General features: G+C 39.6%; 2 protein-coding genes across 2 annotated transcripts; one reads left to right on the forward strand and one right to left on the reverse strand.

The window, feature by feature from the left end:
• Positions 1-12,104: 12,104 nt before the first annotated feature.
• Positions 12,105-12,767, reverse strand: LOC113729173 (uncharacterized). The gene has a single exon (XM_027253497.1). The coding sequence runs from the start codon at positions 12,765-12,767 to the stop codon at positions 12,105-12,107; it is 663 nt and encodes a 220-aa protein (XP_027109298.1).
• Positions 12,768-14,458: 1,691 nt separating this feature from the next.
• On the forward strand, positions 14,459-23,487 carry LOC113729174 (uncharacterized). The gene is made up of 3 exons (XM_072077717.1): positions 14,459-14,658; positions 18,603-19,257; positions 20,338-23,487. The coding sequence occupies exons 1-3, from the start codon at positions 14,459-14,461 to the stop codon at positions 23,485-23,487; spliced, it is 4,005 nt and encodes a 1,334-aa protein (XP_071933818.1).
• Positions 23,488-24,574: the final 1,087 nt, after the last annotated feature.

The raw sequence follows: 24,574 nt of genomic DNA on the forward strand, positions 1-24,574 counted from the left end.
TGAAGCAGATCCTGTCAAAACCTAATGCATCAGGAAAGATGAATAAATGCATAGTTATTAAACTCGTCCCGGAGAGGAAACCGGCGAAGGAGGTGGGTCAACGGGTCACTGATTCAACCGGTGGGTGAGTGGTTGAACCAGTGGGTCACTAAATATATTTAAATATTATATCTTATAAATTTTGATATAGGATATATGATATAAATTGTAATAAATAATGTCATAACAAATATTCATTTAGTTTAATTTGCTATAGAATATTTAATTCATATAAGAATCAGCAAAACATAAATTTAATTAGTAATCTACCAAACTTCAAGTGTATATGTTTACTGTAATTATCTAGGTTATTTACAAATTTTAAGTGTAAAAAAATATTAAAAACAATATTTGTCTTTAAAATAAATTATGTAATATGTTATTTTTGAAATCTATTTTATAATTTATAGAATATAGGGGTCATAAGTTTTATTAAAAGATTCCAAATAAATTTGTTTTGGAGAATTACAAAAAAATAAAGATAAAATTAACAAAACATTCATATAGCATAAGAATGGCCATTACTTAACAAGTGACAAAATGGCCTGGTGGTGAGCGGCACACAAACAAGACCTTTGGTCTTGGGCTCGAATCCAAGCTGAGGCTTGGAAAAGCTTTTTTTCCTCGAAACCGGTTTGCCCACAAAATCGGCTGGGTTTCCGGTTTAATCCGGTTGAACCGCCCGTCCGTTAAAAAGTCAACAATTCACTTGCAGAAACGATCTAATTAGAGAACCGGCCCGGTTTAATAGCCGATTCACCGGGTTGATCGGTCGAACCTCCGGGCTGGGCTGGGTTTAATAACTATGGTTAAATGGGCTGTGGAGTTGTCTAAATATGACCCCGGACCCCAAACAGTCATAAAAACTCAGGCACTGGCTAATTTCATCGCAGAAGGAGTTTCTTTTGGGTTGCAGGAAGGCACAGCAGATGATGACGAGGCTGATCAGACAAGGGAAAATTTGAACAGACTGCCTTAGTATGGACATTATATATCGATGGAGCATCCAGCAGGGAAGGTCTAGACTGCTCCTCATTAGCGCTACAGGAGAAGAGTTAGCCTATGCCTTAAGGTATGACTTTAGGGCATCTAATAACAAATCTGAGTATGAAGCTCTGATCACTAGGATGGAGGTGGCTCGGAAGATAGGGCCGAGTCATTAAAAGTTTACAGTGATTCACAGTTGGTAGTAAACTAGGTCTTGCGGAACTACGAGGCTAAGAAGAAACCAATGAAGAGATACGCAAGCAAGGTACGCGAAATGAAGAGCCTGTTCGACCAATTCGATATTGAACAAATCCTGAGAAGTCAGAACAATAAGGCTAATGCCCTATCCAAACTGGCCTCTACCTCGTTCATGCCTTTGAGCAGGGAAGTTCTGGTACAGGTAGTAAGGAGAAAGGCGTATGAACAGCCGGAGGCAGCTTTGATCCAAGTGGTGAACTCGTGGATGGATCCCATCGTGAAGTATTTATCCAGTGGAGAACTCCCTCCAAACAAAAGGGAGGCCCGAAAACTCTAGCTCAGGTCACAAAGATATTTCTTCCGAGATTGGTATAAGGAGTTCGGAATTCAGCAGCACTTTACCTCTGTAGGACGCCCTCAAGCTAATAGACAGGTAGAGAACATCAACAGAACAATTTTACATGGGTTGAAAACCCGAATAGAGTCTATCCGAACAGGGTGATTAGATGAACTACCTAGCATATTTTGGGCATACTGAACTACACCCCGAACTGCCACTCAAGAAACTCCATTTCCTTTAACTTATGGAGCAGAGGCAGTGATTCCTACGGAGATTGGACTACCTCAAGTAGAGTGTAGAATTTCATAGCTCAGAATAGTGAGGAAGAGTTGAAATTCAACTTAGGCTAGTTTGAGCGGAAAAGGGAGAAAGCGGCCATAAGGATAGCTAGGTACAAGGGACAGATAGCTCAGTATTACAACGCCAAAGTTAGACACCTCTATTTCAAATCGGGAGATCTAATTTCAAGAAAGAACTCAGTAAGTCGGATCATAGGTACGAACAAGTTGGATTAGACCTGGAAGATCCATATGTAGTGAACGAGGCTAATCGAGTAGGATATTGCATGCTAACTTATCTCAATAGAGAAGAAGTCCCACGTACTTGGCATAATTCGAATTTAAAGATTTTTCATTAGGAGGTCATGATTGTCCCTCTGTTCAGTTCTTTAGTAGGTTCTCTTTTACCTTTGTTCTTGATTGGTAGTTTTTGAGTTTGAATAGACCCTTTTAAGTCTGAATGGATGTTCTATATGATTAAAAACCCAAAAAAATAACTAAGTGTTGAAAAGAAACAGAGATTTCACTCATGAGAAAAGATGATGTACAAAAGGCAAGGGATACTTTCCCTAGCCAAACTACCCCACCCTAGCCTACTCTATGCGTCTCCAGTTCGGCTCTCTTTAGAGCCCTCCTACGCTTCCTTTGGAGTTGTCACTGGTAGGGAGGGATCAGCCACCAAGTCAACAAGCTTGCGGCCTCGGAAGTATCCATCCACAAGGCGGTCGAGCTGTTGACCACCTTAGGGTTGTAATTGGGGAACTTCCCAACATCAAACCTTGGAAAGTCAAGCGCTTGCACCTCGTCCAAGGCCTTGGGGTAGTCGTGTTGAAGAACTGAGGTGTTAAGAATGGCCAGATCGGCCATAAAATCATCGGATCTTAAGAAATCTCTTACACCCAGCCTCCGACCTTCTGCAAGGGACGCTGCATGTTGGCCCTCCAGCTCGGCCGACATCCTCTGTTCGGCATCCAGTTGACCGGACAGGCCTGCAGACTTTTGAAATTCAAGCTCAAAATCGGTGTGAGCTTGAGCAAGTTGCTTCTTCAAAGCTTCAACCTCCTCAAAAGAAGGAGTGAGCTACGTTGACAGCTTGTTTTCAGCCTTGACAGTCTGGGCTAGTACCTCTGCCATGTTCTCAAACCTTCTAGCCAGTTTACCTAAAAAAAGAGAGGATGTGAAGTTTTTTCCTAACGTAGATGGGGAAGGAGAAAAAGGCAGACCAAACAAAGGTACCAACCTGAGCAGTCTCGATGTAGTAATGTTGTAAGAGAGTGGGGTTGGAAACAACCTTGATGAAGTCATAATCGTGTGGAAAGATAGCACCCTGCAATAATTCCCGAGCTACTTGAGGGAACTGAGCTCGGTCGTTGATGGATAGATTCCATGGAGGACAGAAATGCATGGGGTGGTGGTACACAGTAGGCATGGTACTCACGTCGTATGGAACCATGTTCAGATATTGCCACATATGAGGAGAAGGTTCTGTTTGGGCTTGCTCCTCAGCAGTATTAGCCCCGTAGTGTCCGAGGTAGGGCGCACTGGAGGTAGGAATCTCCTCCTGAACAGGTCAAGGAGATGAATCTGTCTAGGCCTTCTTAGCCATGGACTTCTTTCACTTCTTCTTTCATCTCTCCTCAACAAAAGCGAATTCAATGGGAACAGGAGGAGGCAGAGGAGCCGAATTGGGAGGAGCAATAATAGGTGCGGGCGTAAGAGCCGAGCTGGTAGCTCTAGGAAAGGAGAGCATCTGAGAGAACCTCTTCACTACAAAAGGAAAACAAACGACGAGTAAGAGGGAAAGCAGACATGAATAAAGAGTGGACGATCAAAAGGAAACTGGATGAACAAAATAGACACAAGCGAGTACAGGAATTCAGTTCTTTCGGTGAAAGAGCTCAAGCCTCGCTTAAGTAATCAGAAAAGTCTGCTCGGATCGGCCTAGCACCCAACAAAAGAGCAGAGGAAAACTCTTTCATATTCAACTTAACCTCCAAGTTGAGAAGGTGATTCAACTCAGATTCAGGAAAAGGAGAAGGGAAGGCATCAGAGACCTAGGTGCCCTCCCTCCAGATCGGTGGGGGAAAGCCAATGTTCTTCACGTAGAAGAACTGAGCCTTCCAACCCTTGATGGAGAAAGGGGCTCCCACGAACAGTTCGCGAGTCTGGTGTTTTACTCTGCTCCGACGAGCAAAGTAGAACTAGCCCAAAACATCGCCGCTAATTTTCATATGGAAGTAGGAGCGGAATAAATCTAAGGAGCAAGGGATTTCAAGAGTTCAGCAGAGGATGAAGAAGCCAAAGATGGACCGAACTGCGATGAGAATGAGCTGGATTATTCGAATATCCTAGAAGGTGAGAATCTCAAAAAGAAAGGCTAGGATAGAAAGGCGAAACCCGGCTATGAGTTGGTCCTTATAAACGGACACATACCCGGTGGGAGGTCTTGTCGACCTCCCCTGGCTGAGTAGCCCTAGCCTCGAACTAGGTAGGGATAGAGTATCTCCCTACCAGTTCATCGACTTCCCCCTGATCTAAGATGGGGGGAATGGAGTTGACTTACTAAAGTTGTACTCGACAGGGGGAGAAGGGATAGAAGAGGCAGCTCCAGAGGTCCCTGCGATGCCCTCAGTCATGGCCTCCCGAACAGGGACATCAGGAGAAGGCCAAGCAAGTTGTTTAAGAGAACTCATCATGTGGATGGGGAAGCGATCTGGAGTAGGGATGTACTTAGATCCAGACGAACTAGAGGAGGAAGAACTAGAAGGAGAAGTAGAGGAAGAAACTACTTCTACTGGCACTGGCCGAACTGTCCTACACCTAGGTGCTGAAGTGGTGATATTAAGTGTTCGAAGGAAGACATAAAAGAGAAGGAAAGAAGGACTTACTAGTGATGGTAGAAAAGGCAGCTTGGACACAAAAGAGTTGCTCGAAGGAGTCGAACTGGTGTGGAGGTGGAAGCACGAACAGATTAGAAGAGGGAAGATATGAAGATATGAAACTGGTGTGTGAAAATTGCAGGTGGTGGACCCTATTCATAGGGTCATCAGAGCGGGAAAACAAAAAAGTTTGAATTTAAAACTAGTGACAGTTACTGTTGAGGGATGTGACGGTTGAAATGATGGTTACACAAGAAAGAAGTGACGGTTACATAAAGCGTCTGAAGTAATGATGGCAATGGACGTGCTCTTTGGCTGCACTGACACGTTCCCAAAATTTGGTCCAGATTCATACGACCGTTCAATGACTCTGGCCTTCAAAGGGGGCCTTGTGTAGAGGGCCCAATCCTCTATGGGCACGTGTCAGTTCTACGAGCCTGTTCAGTCTTGCTGACGAGCCTGTCCGGTCCTCAACCCTAGGTCTTCTCGAGGCCGAACTAGCTAAGAGCTCTTGATTCTTCGGGATAAGGCCAAAGGTAGAGTTCAAGAGGGACTCGCTTCTAGTAACCTAGTAGGACTCATATTCGAGAATAGGATGACTATTAAGGGTAGAGGGATAACTTCAGACTCTTTCATGGCTATCCCGAAGGACTCTATAAATAATGAATTAGAGGACCAAAAGAGGTACGATATACAATACTGGCATGTCCTCTATTCCTTCTTACCTCCTAATTGACTTGAGCGTTGAAGTCACAACGGGGAGCTAGTCCGATCATTCGGCTCATTACGGGTCAATTCAAAACCTTAGCCATCTCGGCTTATTCATCAGTATACATGCCTGATACCTTATAGGAAAAACATTATCTTGTCCTTCTAACTAGGGGTGCAAACGAGTCGAGTTTTGGCCTAATCGAACTGAGCCTCCAGTTAATTTTATGAAACTCGAACTCGAGCTCGACAAGACGAGCTCAAAATGTCAAGCTCAAGCTCGAGCTCGAGATTAAAAAATAAAAAAAAATAATTATTATTTTATTTTTAAAAAATAATTATTTAATTTTAAAAATGAATAAAATAATAATTTTTTTAAGAAATAATAAAATATTAGGGATATATATGTAATTTTACTATTAAAATAAAAAAATAAAAATATATATATAATCGAGCTCGCGAGCTTAATGTTTTTTAGATTGAGCTTGACTTCATTAGCTCGAGCTTGAGTCGAGCTCGTATTCGAGCCGCTCGCGTTCTAACAGTTGAAATTGGAGTTACTTCCATATCAAGCCTATTGAGTTTTGAAACTATTTGATTCCTGGTCTTGAGCACAATTTCAATTGATGATTCCATTGCACAATAGAAACATTAAGATTATTGACGAATTAATGCTACACACCAGAATGTAAATGCTTAGTAACTCCAAGTTTCACAAAAGCGTAATTGGAGTTGTATGATGATCTTGAAGCCTATTTAAGACATTATCCTTAAGGCATTTATCACCCTTCTACATTTAGTAACTTTGTTTCTAGATTAAAACAATGTACCACTAGTATCCAACAAGAGAGAGGAAAAGTTCACAAAAATATAAAATTTCTTACAAATAATGATCATATTTAATAGTATGTTTTATCCAACAAGACTTGTATATGTTTACAAGAAATTAGCTTTTCCAATGGTCACCTAATGATCAGAAAATATCTCAGTTATTTTGGCAACCAATAGGTTACAAATAGCCATTTTTTGAACATGAAAGTTTCTAATGTATCTCTAATAAAATTGACCATTACAAGGATTTGGTCCTAGATTTGGTAGTGCACAAAACCAAAATCAAAACCTAATGAATTTCAGTACCAGTGTCCAACAAGGATCCTTCTTTAGTTCCTTTAGGATTGACATAGGATGAAATTGCTCAAAATGTGAGCATTCTAGCCACAATGTGGTTTAGGATCTAGCTTGGATCCACCAAGATCGAATGCCAGATCCGTTGATCACTCAATTGATTTGATTTATTTTTCCAAGTCTCATATCTTTCAAGACAAATTTGTACATTTTGAGTCTTGTTTGTACATTTCATATATCATTTGTACATTTCATTACGAGTTATTCCAACAACTAGATACTGTCACCATCACCTATCATCTTCACTACAATCCCAAGGAGGCAATAGCAACTAGAAGAAGCAACAATTGCCCCTCATGTGACTGCAGGCAGCCACGGCTGGCAATGCTCATTCATGTTGCTTTGTAGTGGCATAACAACTATTTTTCCTAGATTTTTTCAATAGCTTAGTTGCTGGTTGAGCCATCATGACCAATTGGTTCCAACGGTCATTCATGGTCTTTCTTTTGTATATGTATATTTTTTGTGATTCCTTCCTTCTTTTTAAACTAAGGTTTCATGCTTTTCTTTCTAAAAGCATGTTTTAATCTAACACAACTGCATAATTGAACTTGCAAATATGCAGAGAATCACAAAAGCACTTCCTTAGGCAAGATCGTAGGATTAACTAGGTCATAACTGTTGGGTTTTAGGGATACTACGCAGCGGAAAAATAAAAATTTTTCCCTAAAACCATCCAGGAATCACCCTAGATTTTACGTATGATGTACTAAAGGTAGGGTTTTAGGATTACCTTAATCCAAGCGGCGTCTCCCAGCAGCGTTGTTTGAGGATGGTCAGCCCTTAAGCAGTCCAATCGTCCTGCCTCTACTGATATCCACGCTAGAGCAACCCTGGATCGTCTCACGAACTATGTGTTTAAGAGAAAAAGTGCTAGCATTTTTACTCCTTTCAAACGTATATTTTTCTCTCTCTCTCGTATGTGACGCTCACACTCTGTATCTGTATATCAGCTAACCCCCAAACACCATTGGAGAAAGAGAGAGATATATGATTAGCTAGAATGATGAGTCTTCTTGTTTGATTCAAAGTCAAAACAATAAGACTTCTCATCACACCCGACTCTATCTATCATTATCTGATAGATAAGAGATAACCATTTACTCTTATCTGCTCAAAAAGGCATGGGATTAATTTTCCTTTAAAATTAAACCCCGATTATTTACATAGTTTCAATCCAGGATTAAATCTCTATTGCGTGTGACCCAATAGGTCCCGAATGCATTGGTAATAATTATGGTTTAATAATTAGATAAAATAAACAACTTTATTTTATCATAACTTATAATAAATAATTAATCCATAATTATAAATCACGAGCGGTGTCTAGCAACACATCGCGATTACCCAATTATTCGGAATTAGTCAAGGAAATTTGACCTAACCTTTCCGTGAAAAATTACCGTGTAATTATTATCCTTTCACCAAAGATATCCAATTAGTCAGGAATAAGGAATAAGTGCCAATTCCCTGATGACTAATTAAATTTTCTAGTTCCCGAAATTTACCCTTAATTAGGTTAAATTGAAGACATTCTTCAATTTACCTAATAGTCGACTTTAGGGTTAATTTCTCACTAGTGGCCAACCGGATATCAACTCCTTCTATCAGAGTGGTAAATCCTATCTCAATCACCCATTTTCTTTACATGCTTCACACTACATCCAACTTCTACACTTTAAGGCACTCACGAAGAGTAACAAGTAATTAGAGTCAAAATGTAACGATTCACACTCAAGATATTATGGTGATCTCAAGTCGTAGGATCACTTACACAATTTTTCACTAGAGATACACCATTGACACTAGATAGATATCCTAACGGGATCTCTAAACGGATCAATCCAATGCATTTGTACTTTCCAAATCATCTACACATTAGCCTAGGTATCATCATACCATAGCTGATGAGAACAACCACTAATGACATTAATTAGAGGCTAACTGTGTACTAGTTTTACCGTACTAAAGATGTCCTATTTCATTAGTACTATAACTAGGGCATTTTAAGAATATTACTATAAAAGCGATTGATATCTCATAGTCATCAACTCTTGTGACTACCATCACATTAGTAAACATTCTAAGGACTTTATCAGTTATATCTAATATTTAATAGATAAATAAGAAGTTATTAAAATACAAAACATATAATTTAGGAATGTATAAAATAAAACCAAATACATTGTTTTAGGGCATACATTCCAACAATCTCCCACTTGCACTAAAACACATTATCCATGTTTTTCATCCCATAAGATAATACATGACTATCATGCTTCTTTTGAGGAAGAACTTTAGTAAGAGGATTTTATCCTCTGTGGAGACTCTCTCTATCTTTACATCATTCCTAGCAACGATTTCTCTAATCAAGTGAAATTTCCGAAGCACATGTTTGGATCGCTGATGAGACCTAGGTTCCTTGGCTTGAGCTATGGCTCCATTGTTATCACAGTACAAAGTGACCGGATCAACAATGGTTGGAACCACACCAAGTTCAGTTACGAACTTCTTGATCCAAACTGCTTCCTTAGCTGCTTCCGCGGCCGCAATGTACTCAGCCTCTGTTGTAGAATCTGCTGTGGTGTCTTGTTTGGAACTCTTCCAACAGACAGCACCTCCATTAAGAGTAAAAATGAAGCCTGACTGTGATTTACAATCATCCTTATCTGATTGAAAACTCGCATCAGTATAGCCTTTGAGCTCTAACTCACCCTTTCCATATATTAAGAACAAATCTTTCGTCCTTCTTAAGTACTTAAGAATGTTCTTAACGGCTATCCAATGACCCTCACCTGGATTAGCTTGAAATCTGCTTGTGACACTCAGAGCATAGGAGACATCAGGTCTTGTACATAACATAGCATACATAATTGATCCAATTGCTGAAGCATATGGAACATTGTGCATCTTATCAGTCTCAACTTGTGTCTTTGGACACATGTTTTTAGAAAAGCTTATACCATGAGTCATAGGTAAATTACCCCTCTTAAACTGATCCATGCTAAACCTTTTTAGCACTTTCTCTATGTATGTAGATTGTGAAAGACCCAGTAGCCTTTTAGATCTATCCCTATAGATCTTAATGCCTAATATATAGGCCGCTTCTCCTAAATCTTTCATGGAAAAGTTCTTCGACAACCAACCCTTTACCGATTGTAACATCGATATATTGTTTCCCATTATTAAAATGTCATCTACATATAAAATAAGGAAAACAATCAAACTCCCACTAACTTTCTTATACACACAAGGTTCAACGGATTCTTGAGAAATCCAAACTCTTTGATCGTCTCATCGAATCGGATGTTCCAACTCCTAGATGCTTGCTTAAGTCCATAAATAGACTTTTGTAACTTACATATTTGACTAGGATTTGTAGATGTAAAGCCTTCAGGTTGTGTCATATACACATCCTCATGCAATGTCCCGTTAAGGAACGCGGTCTTTACATCCATCTGCCAAATCTCATAGTCATGATATGCTGCTATGGCAAGCAATATCCGAATGGATTTAAGCATAGCTACTGGTGAGAAAGTTTCATCGTAATCGATTCCCTCTTTCTACTTGTAGCCTTTGGCTACCAGTCTAGCTTTATAGGTAACCACATTACCATCCATGTCAGTCTTCTTCTTGAAGATCCATTTACACCCTACAGGTTTTATCCCTTCAGGTGGATCAACTAAGGTCCACACCTTATTGTCATACATGGAATTTATTTCAGAATTCATGGCTTCTAACCATTTAGAGGAGTCTGGATTACTTATTGCCTCTTTGTAGGTAGTAGGTTCGTCATCTTGAATGACTAGAACATCATTGCTATGGCTCACAAGAAATTGGTATCTCTTGGGAGTTGAGCGTGTTCTTACTGACCTACGAAGCCCTTGTGTATTAACAGCTTCAGTATCTACCCCATCATTATGTGGTTGAAGCTGTTCTTCATGAGATCGTTCAATGTTTGTTGGATGATCCTGAATTTCTTCAAGATCTATTCTACTCCCACTGCTTCTTTCTAGAATGTATTCTTTCTCTAGAAAAATAGCATGTTTTGAGACAAACACTTTTTTCTTCAATTGGATTGTAGAAATAGTATCCTATAGACTCTCTTGGATACCCTACAAACAAACATTTGTCAGATCTAGGTTCAAGCTTGTCTGACTCTGCCCTCTTCACATAAGCTGGGCAGCCCCAAACCTTCATATAAGACAGATTTGGTTTCTTTCCTTTCCATATCTCATATGGTGTGGAGTCGACAACTTTAGTGGGTACTCTATTAAGAGTGTAAGAGGCTGCATCTAATGCAAATCCCCAAAACGATTTTGGGGCACTTGAGTGGCTCATCATAGAACGAACCATATCCAATAAGGTTCGGTTTCTCCTTTCAGATACACCATTTAACTGTGGTGTACCTGGAGGAGTCCATTGTGGAACTATTCCATTATCCTTTAAATAAACTCCAAACTCGTCATTTAAGTATTCTCCACCACTATCAGATCGTAGTATCTTAATACTTTTATTGGTTTGTTTTTCTACTTCATTCTTGAATTCCTTAAACTTTTCAAAGGATTCAGATTTGTATTTCATTAAATACACGTAACCATATCTCGAATGGTCATCTGTGAAGGTGATGAAGTATGAAAAATCTCCTCTAGCAGTGATCGACATTGGGCCGCACACATCAGTATGTACTAGCCCAAGTAAATCACTGGCTCGTTCCCCTTTTCCCGTGAAGGGCAATTTGGTCATTTTGCCAAGTAAACAAGCTTCGCACGTATCATATGATTCATAATCAAATGAATCCAAGTATCCATGTTGGTATAACTTGGAGATGCGTTTTTCATTTACATGACCAAGCCTACAGTGCCAGAGGTAGGTTTTATTTAGTTTATCTGTTCTCATTCTTTTTTCACTCACATTGAGAATTTGATGATCAAGATCTAGAATATATAAACCGTTATTCCAACTTCCAGAACCATAAAACACACCATTTTTAGAAAAAGAACAACATTTATTCTCCTGGGTTATCCGAAACCCATTTAAATCCAAACAGGAAATGGAAATGATGTTTGTAGTAAGTGCTGGAACACAGTAACAATTTAATAATTCTAAAATCAATCCACTGGATAAAGTGATATAATAAGTCCCTACAGCTAAAGCAACAACTTTTGCTCCATTGCCCACACGTAAGGTGACTTCTCCTTTTCCCAGCTTTCTACTGTCCCTTAGACCCTGCATAGATGTGCAAATATGAGAACCACATCCGGTATCTAATACCCAAGAGTCTGATTTGGAAGTAGACACATTAATCTCAATCATATATGTACCTGATGATGAAGCTTCAGCAAGCTTCTTTTGCTTCAGGCTCTCCAAGTATGACTTGCAGTTCCTTTTCCAATGTCCAGTTTGATTACAATGGTAGCAGGTTGCTTTGGACTGGTCCGCCTTTGCCTTTTTGGGCTTTTGGGTGGGCTTGTTTTTGGATTTCTTAAATCAATTTTCTTGTCTCTTCCTCTTCTTAGAGGAAGTAACGACAAGCACACCAGTAGAGCCTTTTCCCTTTTTGATTTCATTCTCAGCAGTTTTCAGCACATTCAACAATTGAGGCAAAGTGTGCTGTAGATTATTCATCTGATAGTTCATAACAAACTGTGAGAAAGAATCTGGCAGAGATTGGAGCACTAAATCAACATTCAGCTCCTGATCCATCTTAAAGCCTAATTCGACCAGTTTTTCAATTAGCCCAATTATTTTTAAGACATGCGGAGCAACAGGTGCTCCCTCTGCCATCTTGCACCTGAACAATTCTTTAGAGGTGTCATATCTAACCATCCTTGATTGTTGTTCAAACAACTCTCTCAGGTGTTGTACAATATCATACGCCCCCATGTTCATGTGCTGCTGCTGAAGCTGAGGAGTCATGGAAGCTATCATGATACATGAAGCTTCCCTATTGTCATCCTTATGTTTCTTATAAGCATTTCTAGCAGCAGCAGGTGCAGTAGGTTCAGGCTCTTGAGGCATTGGACCATCAAGTACATACTCAATTTTCTCATGAGTGAGAACGATAAGGACATTACGATGCCAATCAAGAAAGTTCGTGTCGTTGAGTTTGCAGTCAGTAAGAATAGTACGAAGGCTCAAATTGTTACTCATTCTACAACAAAATGAAAGATAGAATTTGTTAGAAAAATGTTTTGTTTAATAAAATCATAAAAACTTCATAAATTATGATTTTATTTCCACTATTGTTTTTCAAATCAATTACCCTCTAAAATTGAATCGGGAATTTCTAAAATTCCATAGTGGCTAGGATCCTATCTTAATTTATTTCGACCATGAGTGTGTCCCAACAAATCGAAAATAATTATGAAAGGTAGGTACTTTTACCAATTACAACTTATTGTAATTCCTAGATCAGTTGGGTATCAACTCTTGACTTTAAATCTCTATGGATCAACCCAACACTTGCCTCTAAAATTAATGATTTTGAGTGAATCCCAACAAATCATTATTTTAGCTAAATCAAACACATCATTCTTGAGAACATTTCTCATAGCAAAAACACGTAGTAAGTAAGGCAGCCTTGGGTGAATCCCAACAAGCTAGCACTTAATAACTACTCTTGTTTTATACTATAATGATGGAAGGCATTTTATTGATTTAATATCATAGTTGAGGGATTTGTCTCTTTTCCAAAAATATTTTATAATTAAAAATTTTTGAAAAAATTACTCATTTGGTCTCATCAATAAACATGCATATAACCATATCAAACTTATAAACATGAATTTAAATCGTGGATGGTTGTGGATATTCCTAGACTAATTTCCCCGGCCATTAGGAAAATTAGCATGAGACTAAAATCTTTAATACCGAGACGAACCCCTTCGTTGTAGTATGCCTCCTTTCTTCTTTTCAAAGTTACAATTTCTATATAAATAATATAAATTCCTATCATTTATTCCTATCTATTGTACATTACAAATAGTATAGAAGAAACCCCGAGTTACATTCGGGGGGAATTCAGATGAGAAAAGAAATTACAATTAGAAAATAAGAAAGGCAGGACACGCAGGCCCTATTTTAAAATTAATTACAACCATTCAAACCTAGAATGATTGTAACCTTCCAAAATACCACAATCATATTGCGTGCTATATCCACAACCATCCACCATGCATTTTCACAATTTAAACAACTTTAAATAAAAGAAAAGCATGTAAAATAAGCAATCTCAATTCATGAATTAATTGAATTTAATTCCTAAGGTCCCAAACAAAATTTTGGGTCCATGCATATGCGAGAATAATTGGTAAAATTAAATTTTATTAGGTCAACTTTATCCTCAACTAATTTGAGGAAAGAATGGGAAAATAATTCAAATTAATCAAATTAGTTCTAAATTAATTCCCAACCTAATACTATATGAAATAAATGATTCCATAACACATTTTAACAATTAAAATGGGATTTAATTCAGAAGATTGCCAAAAGTTCAAAACTTCAAGTTTTAGGAGAAAAAAAAAATTTCTAAACCATTCTTGCAATTGTTTTCTATCATCACCGGCAACTACCACTGGACACCACCACTTCAGTCACCACCGCTGAGGTCTCCACTGACCATCAACGGCAGCAACACCTAGCGGCAGCCACCAGGGAGTTCACTGGAAACAACCAGTCGGCTGCAACATCAAGCTGCAAAGTTTTCCCGTGCCTGATTGCTGCTGCTTCTCGTTGTCGCACCTGCTTGCTAGATAGCGGAGCTACCACCGCAACAGCCACCACCACTGGAGTCTCCACTGACCACCAGTGGCAGCGGCTCCTGGTAGCAGCCACCGCGGGTCATGGGCAGCAACCGTGAGGAGGCTGCTGCTCCCTTGCTGATGTCTGCAGCAAAATTTGCTGCGTTTTTGTCCCAGAGAGCTCATAGCTCTTCTACCCAGCAACCACTACCAGGCGTACAACCTTCCACTGCCACCATGGCCTCACATGGCAGCAGCAGCTGGCGGCAGCCCTTGCAGCCGCTACATCGCAGCAACCGCAGGTTTGCAAACGCAAACTTACTATGTCGGTTTTTTTTTTTTTCTTTTGGTCCAATGATCATCCTGCAACTTTTGCAGATGATCAACTATGACCATGGGTGACCCAAATCCACGAAAGAAGGGGAAAAAGGAAAAAACCAGGTGCTTGTGAAAACCTGCGACTGCGGCCACGGCTTTCAAAAACTTTCAAAAACCAGGTTTTCAAAAGATTTCATGCAAACCTTTTTTTTTTTTTTTCTTGAAAAACGAAAGTTGCTTTTCCCATAATTCCGCATATTCAATTAGATCCAATAAGCAATATTAATCCATGAATCCAAAATTGCCTAAAATCATACGTAAAATTCTTAGGGATGGCTCTGATACCACTGTTGGGTTTTAGGGATACTACGCAGCGGAAAAATAAAAATTTTTCCCTAAAACCATCCAGGAATCACCCTAGATTTTACGTATGATGTACTAAAGGTAGGGTTTTAGGATTACCTTAATCCAAGCGGCGTCTCCCAGCAGCGTTGTTTGAGGATGGTCAGCCCTTAAGCAGTCCAATCGTCCTGCCTCTACTGATATCCACGCTAGAGCAACCCTGGATCGTCTCACGAACTATGTGTTGAAGAGAAAAAGTGCTAGCCTTTTGACTCCTTTCAAACGTATATTTTTCTCTCTCTCTCGTATGTGACGCTCACACTCTGTATCTGTATATCAGCTAACCCCCAAACACCATTGGAGAAAGAGAGAGATATATGATTAGCTAGAATGATGAGTCTTCTTGTTTGATTCAAAGTCAAAACAATAAGACTTCTCATCACACCCGACTCTATCTATCATTATCTGATAGATAAGAGATAACCATTTACTCTTATCTGCTCAAAAAGGCATGGGATTAATTTTCCTTTAAAATTAAACCCTGATTATTTACATAGTTTCAATCCAGGATTAAATCTCTATTGCGTGTGACCCAATAGGTCCCGAATGCATTGGTAATAATTATGGTTTAATAATTAGATAAAATAAACAACTTTATTTTATCATAACTTATAATAAATAATTAATCCATAATTATAAATCACGAGCGGTGTCTAGCAACACATCGCGATTACCCAATTATTCGGAATTAGTCAAGGAAATTTGACCTAACCTTTCCGTGAAAAATTACCGTGTAATTATTATCCTTTCACCAAAGATATCCAATTAGTCAGGAATAAGGAATAAGTGCCAATTCCCTGATGACTAATTAAATTTTCTAGTTCCCGAAATTTACCCTTAATTAGGTTAAATTGAAGACATTCTTCAATTTACCTAATAGTCGACTTTAGGGTTAATTTCTCACTAGTGGCCAACCGGATATCAACTCCTTCTATCAGAGTGGTAAATCCTATCTCAATCACCCATTTTCTTTACATGCTTCACACTACATCCAACTTCTACACTTTAAGGCACTCACGAAGAGTAACAAGTAATTAGAGTCAAAATGTAGCGATTCACACTCAAGATATTATGGTGATCTCAAGTCGTAGGATCACTTACACAATTTTTCACTAGAGATACACCATTGACACTAGATAGATATCCTAACGGGATCTCTAAACGGATCAATCCAATGCATTTGTACTTTCCAAATCATCTACACATTAGCCTAGGTATCATCATACCATAGCTGATGAGAACAACCACTAATTACATTAATTAGAGGCTAACTGTGTACTAGTTTTACCGTACTAAAGATGTCCTATTTCATTAGTACTATAACTAGGGAATTTTAAGAATATTACTATAAAAGCGATTGATATCTCATAGTCATCAACTCTTGTGACTACCATCACATTAGTAAACATTCTAAGGACTTTATCAGTTATATCTAATATTTAACAGATAAATAAGAAGTTATTAAAATACAAAACATATAATTTAGGAATGTATAAAATAAAACCAAATACATTGTTTTAGGGCATACATTCCAACAATAACTTGATTATAAATATGGATTTTTCGAGAGTAATGATAATGTTAAGTTTACGAATGAAACACCATACCTTTAATGGTACAATCCACCTTACTTGCACAAATGTTAAGGTAGAAAAGCCCACCTTCTCCATCTCTCCTTGCTGCATGATTTCCTCTTCCTTTCTCTCTCCCATGTTTCCTTTTTCGTTTTCTAGAGAAAGGACCAAACAGGGAGACTTAGTTCTAAGTTGTATTTATAGGTGTAGATGGAAAGATCTAGTTCTTGTTTCTATTGATGTGGGATCATGAGAGTATACTTGCAGCTTAAGATATCGAGAAGCTATTCTTTTTTCTTCCTCCCTTTTCTTCCTAGACTTTGGCCTTTTGTCCTTTTTTTTTGTCGCAGAATTGGCTATGGCCTGAGGTCGGTTGTTTTCCCCTTTTTTTTGCCAAATCATTAAACCTAAATAATTTAAATAAAATCTTGGGCCTAATAATTATAATGAAAGAAAGGCTAACAAAATTTTGGGTCATAATACAAACATATTCTTGATGATTATTTCCTTATGTCTATACTAAATACTTTAGCAGCTTTAGGCACAAAATATTCATTTTCATCAATTTTTGTAGGCATAAAAACTCAATTTTTCAAATAAACTCCATATACGAAAACCATATGATCACCCAATTTACATTTTAATACAATTCCTATCACACGATGGATCTTCTATTCCACTCTTTGTTTCACTTTTATTATATTGTTATTTCTTCTCCATAACTATCATATTTTAATTATTTTATTTTCTTAAGATCCAATAGCTATTAAATGAGTAGTACACAAAATTTAACAAAGTCAAAAAATTAAAATACACAAAAAATGAGATTTTTGATAAATTTTTTACTATACATTTTTATTTTCTATTATATATTGAGGTTTTGAGACCTTTGTATTTATGTTTTACTATGTTAATAGTTATTGCATCTTAAGGAAACAAAAAAGAATTAAATTATGATGTTTATGAAGGAGAAATATGAATATAATAAAAAGCGGGACAGAGAACGGAATAGAAAATAGGACAGAAGATCCCTTGCATTCCAATAGGATTAATAAGTAGTAATAAAGATTAGTGGTTTGTTTGAGAAACTTTGTTGTAGATCTTGCTCACGGTGACTAAACTTATAATGATTAAGAATATCTAATCTAGCACCGGTTCTCCCAAATAGGCCAACTTAGAGTAAGATGAATAATTTAATGCCTAAATGACTGATTTTTCTATTTCAAAACAATTTCAAAACCAAACTAAAATTAGCTTTCCTAGTATCAAATTAATATCAAAGTTATGTACATGAAAGCAATATCAAAATCAAAAGAAATAAAAGTATGAGGATAGATGCATCCACTACAAAAGTCTTCCCTTTATGATTTTGACATCAAATCACTTCCACTGGATTGAGTCTCATTTTCATAGTGGTGAAACTCCAACCATTAGTTTTGCCCCTTTTCGTGCATTAGGAAAAGGACTTAAATTATAATCAGGGTTAATTTCAATAAACCCTCTTAAAAATGCTTCTTTCTCATACTATTCCCTTGAATGCTTAATTGAATCAATCCACTCCTGTATTCCTATAATTTAATAATCATGTATAATTTAATTAGACAGCCTAACTTTGGGCTCAATTTGGCATGTGCAAAGCATATAGTTTTGTGAATTGGTATTATTGCCCCCAAGTTCTTAATTATGAAATTATTGAATTACTTTTTCTTGATGCAAAATTTTCCAAAACATTATAGAAATTCCTTGTATCACTAAAAATTCTAATTCTGTGCAGTTTTTGATTACTTATAATTTTATTTTATTTTACTACACATTATCTTATGGATACTATTTTCGGTATCTTTGTTATAGTTATAAAATAGTTGAAAAAAATGGCATTCGTAAGTACATTGTGTTGTATGTGATAATGAGGATAGCCTTACCCATTGTTTCCTTGGATGTTGGTTGGCTAGGCAGGTGTGGGAGAAGATAGAACAGACATTGGGATTACATATAGCGCTATCCGATGACATTATGCTCCAACTACAAAACTGGTGGTCGCATTGCTCGAGAGGGACACTACAAACTCAGCTGACTCAGATAATCCCATTATTCACTTATTGGGAGCTATGGAAAGCTAGGAATACAGCCATCTATGAGGGAGGTGTATTGGCGGCTAGCCAGTTTTATCACCGAGTGATTGAATTGCTCCATGGCATTTCCTTGGCTCATCCTTTTACCTCGGACTGCAGCAACGGAATGGAGCTTCATCGGATGGTTTGGTTACACATCTCCAAGCGTTCCAAGCCCACAAGATGCCTACCTATGGCTTGGTCACTACCCACAGAGCCATTCGTAAAACTGAATGTCGATGGTGCCTCACTAGGGAATCCAGGAAGCTCGGGTGGAGGTGGAATTGTTCGAAGCTCCAGTGGCCAAGTCATAGCTGCTTTTTCTTCACACTATGAGTACCAAACCAACATGAAAGTTGCAGCTAAGGCGCTATTCGAAGGTCTGAAGCTATGCTTAGCTTTGGGATGCATTCATGTGGAGGTTGAAATGGACTCTCTGGTCTTGTTAAACATTGTGAAAGGCTTGCATAGCTGGCCATGGAGAATTGATGCAAAGGTTATGAGGATTCGACATTTGCTAACATAGGCTGTTTGCACCCTAACACACTGCTACAAGGAGGTTAACACAGCAGCGGATGACTTTGCAATACTGGCTGCACAGTCACAGCAATCGAGTGCCTTTGACGCGTACTCACTTCCATCAAGAACTAAAGGGATTTCGCGGCTAGACTCAGAGCAATTCCCGTACCTTAGGCACGTTAGGAAGCAACTCCCACGTTGAGTCTTTGGGTTTTTTTAGCTCTCTTTTCTATTGTAATGTGGCTTTTGCGATTCAAGGGCAAAGCAAACACCCACTTCACTATTGGAAAGAACAATAACGAAGCTGTAAGGGAGTAAGTACTCCTTATTTATTTTCCTTCATAGGCTGCATGTCAGCTTTCTCCAAATGCTTTGTAACTCATATCCTTTTTGCTATCAATAAAATAAAAGGGGTAGCGTCCCTCCCCCGTATACGAGGTTTGCCAAAAAAAAAAAGTACATTGTGTTGTATATTTCATAAGTTCAAAAGTTATTACAATAAGTCTAATATTCCTAGTACATCTTGACTTATTTTATTAGTTCAAAAGTTGTTCAAAACTTTTTTTTGTGAAATTTTTATGGTATGGGGAAGGTGTGTTGGTTAGTTCACAAAACCATGTGCATTGTACACGCCAAATTCAGGTCAAAATGAGGGCTCTACCCAACCTAATTGTATCTCATTTACAAGTTTATAATAGCACAAGTGTTGAATTGATATAATTAGACATTCAAAAGAGGCCCAAACAACACTCTTCAATTATTGTGAGGGTTTATTGTCATAAAACCTTAAAATTATTCCCTACATTAGAGAAGAAATTCTACCAAGCAATCCTAGTTCAAGGATAAATATCAACTAGATTGGCTCACAACTTGTGTAGAATTGACTATAACTTATTTAGCTCTTATGACATCTTATGGAATTCATATGGATTTGCTTTTCAACCAAAATACTCTCTGCAAGGTCTGTCTAGTGTCTTCAGACACTATCGTTAAGGACAAACAATATTCAATTTTGTGCAAAATTAGAGTCTTCTATAAAATACAAATAACATTTTAGTTTGAGTTAGGTAAGGCTCGGGTTTGGAAGCAGTTTTGGAAGCAGAAGGCTCGGGTTAGGTGGCTTCAGGAGGGAGATCGAAATACAAGGTTCTTTCATTCTGTCGTCAAAAATAGAAGGGTACGTTCGATCATTCACAGGATTAGAAATGGGCAAGGGGAGTGGGTGGAGTCGGATGATGGGATTGGAGTAGAGGCGATACGGTATTTCGAGGGGTTGTTTACGGATCAGCGTCCAGCATCTTCTTCTGAGTTGCTTCAGCATATCCCAACAATTTTGACTGATGAGGAGAATGATTTGTTGGAGCAGTTTCCCTCTGCGGTGGAGATTCGAAATGCGGTTTTTGCGATGGATGGGGAGAGTGCACCGGGGCCGGATGGATATACGGGTAAGTTCTTTACGGTTGCTTGGTCAGTTGTCGGTGCGGATGTTGTTAGCGCAGTGTGTAGTTTTTTCTGTGGGGCGGAGTTGCCTCGGGCTATTACAGCGACCTCCATTGCACTCATTCCTAAGGTTGGGCACCCACAGGATTTTTCTCAGTTTCGCCCGATTAGCTTGTGTAACTTTGTTAACAAGTTGATTTCGCGAATTTTGGCGGATCGCTTGGCCCGAATCCTTCCAAGGATTATTTCCCCACAGCAGAGTGGTTTTGTTCGGGGGCGGCTTATATCGGATAATTTCTTGCTGGCACAAGAGTTGCTCTCTAATATAGGGAGGACCTCCAGAAATGCCGATGTAGCTCTGAAATTAGATATGTCAAAGGCTTATGACCGTGTTTCCTGGATTTTTTTGACAATGGTTTTGAGGAGATTTGGTTTTAGGGAGCAATGGATTGATAGGATTTGGAGATTGGTCTCGAATGTTTGGTTTTCGGTCCAAATCAACGGGGCCAGTGTGGGTTTCTTTAAGTCTACGCGAGGGCTTCGTCAAGGGGACCCGTTATCCCCAGGTTTGTTTATTATTGGCGCTGAGGTGCTGTCCCGCTCTTTGAACCAGTTAGTGGAGCATCGGGAGTTCAAGTGCTTTTCAGTTCCGCGGGGCTGTCCTATGATCACGCATCTCAGTTATGCAGATGACGTCCTGGTTTTTTCAGGTGCTTCATCCGCTTCGCTGAGATGTGTTATGCAGATTATTGGAAAATATGAAGCAGTTTCGGGGCAGGAGATTAATGTTCAAAAGAGTGGGTTCATGGTGCATGCTAAACTGCCTAGTCAGTGTGTGGCAAGGATTCGACGGGTAACTGGATTTGGTCTGAAGTCGTTTCCCGTGCGTTACTTGGGGTGTCCGCTTTTTGTGGGGCGCCGGAAGTGTCTATACTTCATGGAGCTGGTACAGTCAGTTATTTCTAAAGTTTCTTCATGGCGATCCAGATTTCTATCCAATGGGGGTCGGATTGTACTCATCAAACACGTGCTTTCAGCAATCCCAACTCATTTATTGGCAGCTTCATGTCCTCCAAAGGGAGTTCTAGCTTTAGTTGAACGGGCTATGGCAAATTTTCTCTGGGGGGAGCGGGAAGGTGGCCTCCGACATCATTGGATTAAGTGGGCAGACCTGTGTGCCGACTCGTCACAGGGCGGGGTTGGTGTTCGATCGCTTCTGGATGTTCATACAGCATTCTCATTCAAATTGTGGTGGCGTTTCCGTACGGGAGAGTGTTTATGGGCGACATTTATGAGAGCCAAGTATTGTCGGCAGAGTCATCCATGCATGGTAGCGGCGGGTCAGGGCAGTTCATATATGTGGAGGCGTTTGCTTCAGATTCGTGAGGTGGCGGAGCAAAATCTTTGGTGGGAGATGCGGTCGGGACAGTGTAATTTCTGGTTCGACAATTGGATGGGTTCTGGTCCTCTGTGTCAACGGTTACAAAGTGTTTCTGATCACTTAGTTAGGGATTTCGTATTGAATGGAAGGTGGAATCAACAGTTGCTACGGCTTTGGGTTCCTGATGACATAGTATCAGAGATAATTACTAAAGTTGCCCCAGTGGGATCCGCGGATGATCGTGCGGTGTGGGCCTTGACAGAGTCAGGAGATTTCTCCATTGCTTCCACATACGTGCTGCTTGGTAGTCAGACCCCCTCATCTTTCATGTTTGATAGGGTTTGGCACCCTGTAATTCCAATCAAGATATCATTCTTCATGGTAAGATTGCTGCGGGATCGTTTACCGTTGGCATCGTCCCTAGGAAGGTTGCAAGTCTATGGCCCTTCCAAGTGTTTTTGCTGCTTGGCCTCGCAATCTGAGTCGTTGGATCATGTCTTTGCGGAAGGTGAGTTAGCTCTTTTTCTGTGGACCTTTTTTGGGAATAGCGCTGGAGTGAGTTATAGAGGTATGGGGGTGCGGTCGCGTTTGGCGGCTTGGTGGTGCCAACCGGTTCGGCACTCTCGTCTGGAATCATTACATTCGGTTTTGCCTTGCATTATTTGTTGGCATATTTGGTTGGCACGGAATCTTGCAATTTTTGAAGGGCAACTCCTGCGTCGACAGACCATTTGTGACCGTATCTTGGCAGATGTCGTAGGGCTATTTTCCAAGAAGTTTGCAGGTGAGTTTTTTGGGGTTGGCTCCTGGTCGACGGTCCTCTCCATCTTCTCTGGGTGGAGGCCTCGGTATTCCCATAGAGTGGTTTGTTGGGAATTTCCAGTCCAGGGAGCCTTCAAGTTAAATACGGATGGGTGCTCGCTTGGCAACCCGGGCGTTAGTGGCGGGGGTGGTGTGCTTAGGGACTCGTCTGGTGCTTTGTTGTTTGGCTTTTCTGTTCCGTTTGGGGAACTTACATGTCTGCAAGCGGAGATAAAGGCTTTGGTGTTTGGGGTGCAACAATGCCGTCTTCGGGGTTTCTCGCGGATTCGGGTGGAGGTGGATTCTCTTGTGTTAGTCAACCTCCTGGTAAGACAAGTCAGGTGTCCGTGGTCAGTTCGGTCGGATCTGGAATCGTTACGGGCTGTCCAAGGGTTGGAGTGGACGGTGGGGCATTGTTATCGGGAAATGAATCAAGTGGCGGATGCCTTAGCCAAGGTTGGGGCACATTCTGAGGGTATTATTTTGTATACGACACAGTCTGAGTTGCCAAGGGTGGCAAGGGGGGCCTTAGGTTTAGATAGGTCGCAGATTCCTGCGATTCGTACTCGAGCTATTTCTCACTGAAGCCTGTATATTTTGATTTTCTTGATTCTAATAAAATCGTAGTATAAAAAAAAAAAAGGTAAGGAAAGAGCCAATTTAAAAATGATTGATCAAAAACAAATGAGTAACAAATGTAGAGACAAAAGATGATTAAAAAAGGAATATGATGATCAACCAATGGCCAAATCATTCTAAAAAAGATGTAGACAAATTTAATCTAGATAGATTTGGCCACTAGAATTCTAGGAGCAGTTTTAGAGAATGAATCAACTAATATCTATTTCAAGAAAGGCTTTTTTTTAAAATTTTAGGGGACCTTTCATATTTTACGTAAAGTGCTATTCTATGAGTTTTTTTTTATAGTAGAGACAATCCGGAGGGGGGCATAGACCTTACCTCCCAGGAGCACAATGCAATACTTAAGTTACGTGAATAGAAAGGAGGGGTACAACTCCCAAACAAATAGTTGCCCTAGCATTTCTAAGGGAAGGAAGACCAATTCTGTCCAGCCTAAACGCCCCTCGGGCTTTAGTAGGGAGATTCGAAAACTGATGATAGGTTCTATCACCACCTTCGTCGCAACCAATATTAGATAAGCAATACGCCACTTGATTACCTTCTCGGAAGCAATGACAAATGCAGATGAAATGGGACGAAAGCTGAAGGAGGGCCCAAACTTCTGTATCAATACTCCACAGGCATCGAATTGCTTGCTTCAATATTTGGACTAGTACCAAAGAGTCCACTTCAACTTGCACTCTCACATATGTGAAATACACAAATTAATCCCAAAGAGAAGGGCCCTCGCCTCAGCTTGGATGCTAGTACTACTCCCAAAAAATATGGAGAAAGCGAGCATGAGCTTCCCCTCACCATCGCGCAAGAGTCCACCACCCCCTGCCCTCCCAAGGTTGCCTCTTGAACGGCCATCCGTGTTGAGTTTAAAACATCCCATAGTTGGCCTCAACCACTTCACCAACCTAAACGAGACCTGCTTACAAACAGAGACGAGAGAAGCATAAAATTCTAGCCATGTTGTAAGGACAACGGAGGACCCTGGGAACTGCAAATTGAAGAGATTCCTTAAATCGTCAAAAATAAATCACAA

Source organism: Coffea arabica, chromosome 2e (assembly GCF_036785885.1).
Source record: "Coffea arabica cultivar ET-39 chromosome 2e, Coffea Arabica ET-39 HiFi, whole genome shotgun sequence".
Lineage (NCBI taxonomy): Eukaryota > Viridiplantae > Streptophyta > Magnoliopsida > Gentianales > Rubiaceae > Coffea > Coffea arabica.

Coding starts and splice junctions, on each gene's coding strand:
- LOC113729174 (XM_072077717.1), top strand. CDS start 14,459: ATGGGCAGCAACCGTGAGGAGGCTGCTGCTCCCTTGCTGATGTCTGCA. Junction 14,659..18,602: donor CTACATCGCAGCAACCGCAG/GTTTGCAAACGC, acceptor TTGGTTGGCTAG/GCAGGTGTGGGAGAAGATAG. Junction 19,258..20,337: donor CATGGAGAATTGATGCAAAG/GTTATGAGGATT, acceptor ATAACATTTTAG/TTTGAGTTAGGTAAGGCTCG.
- LOC113729173 (XM_027253497.1), bottom strand. CDS start 12,767: ATGAGTAACAATTTGAGCCTTCGTACTATTCTTACTGACTGCAAACTC.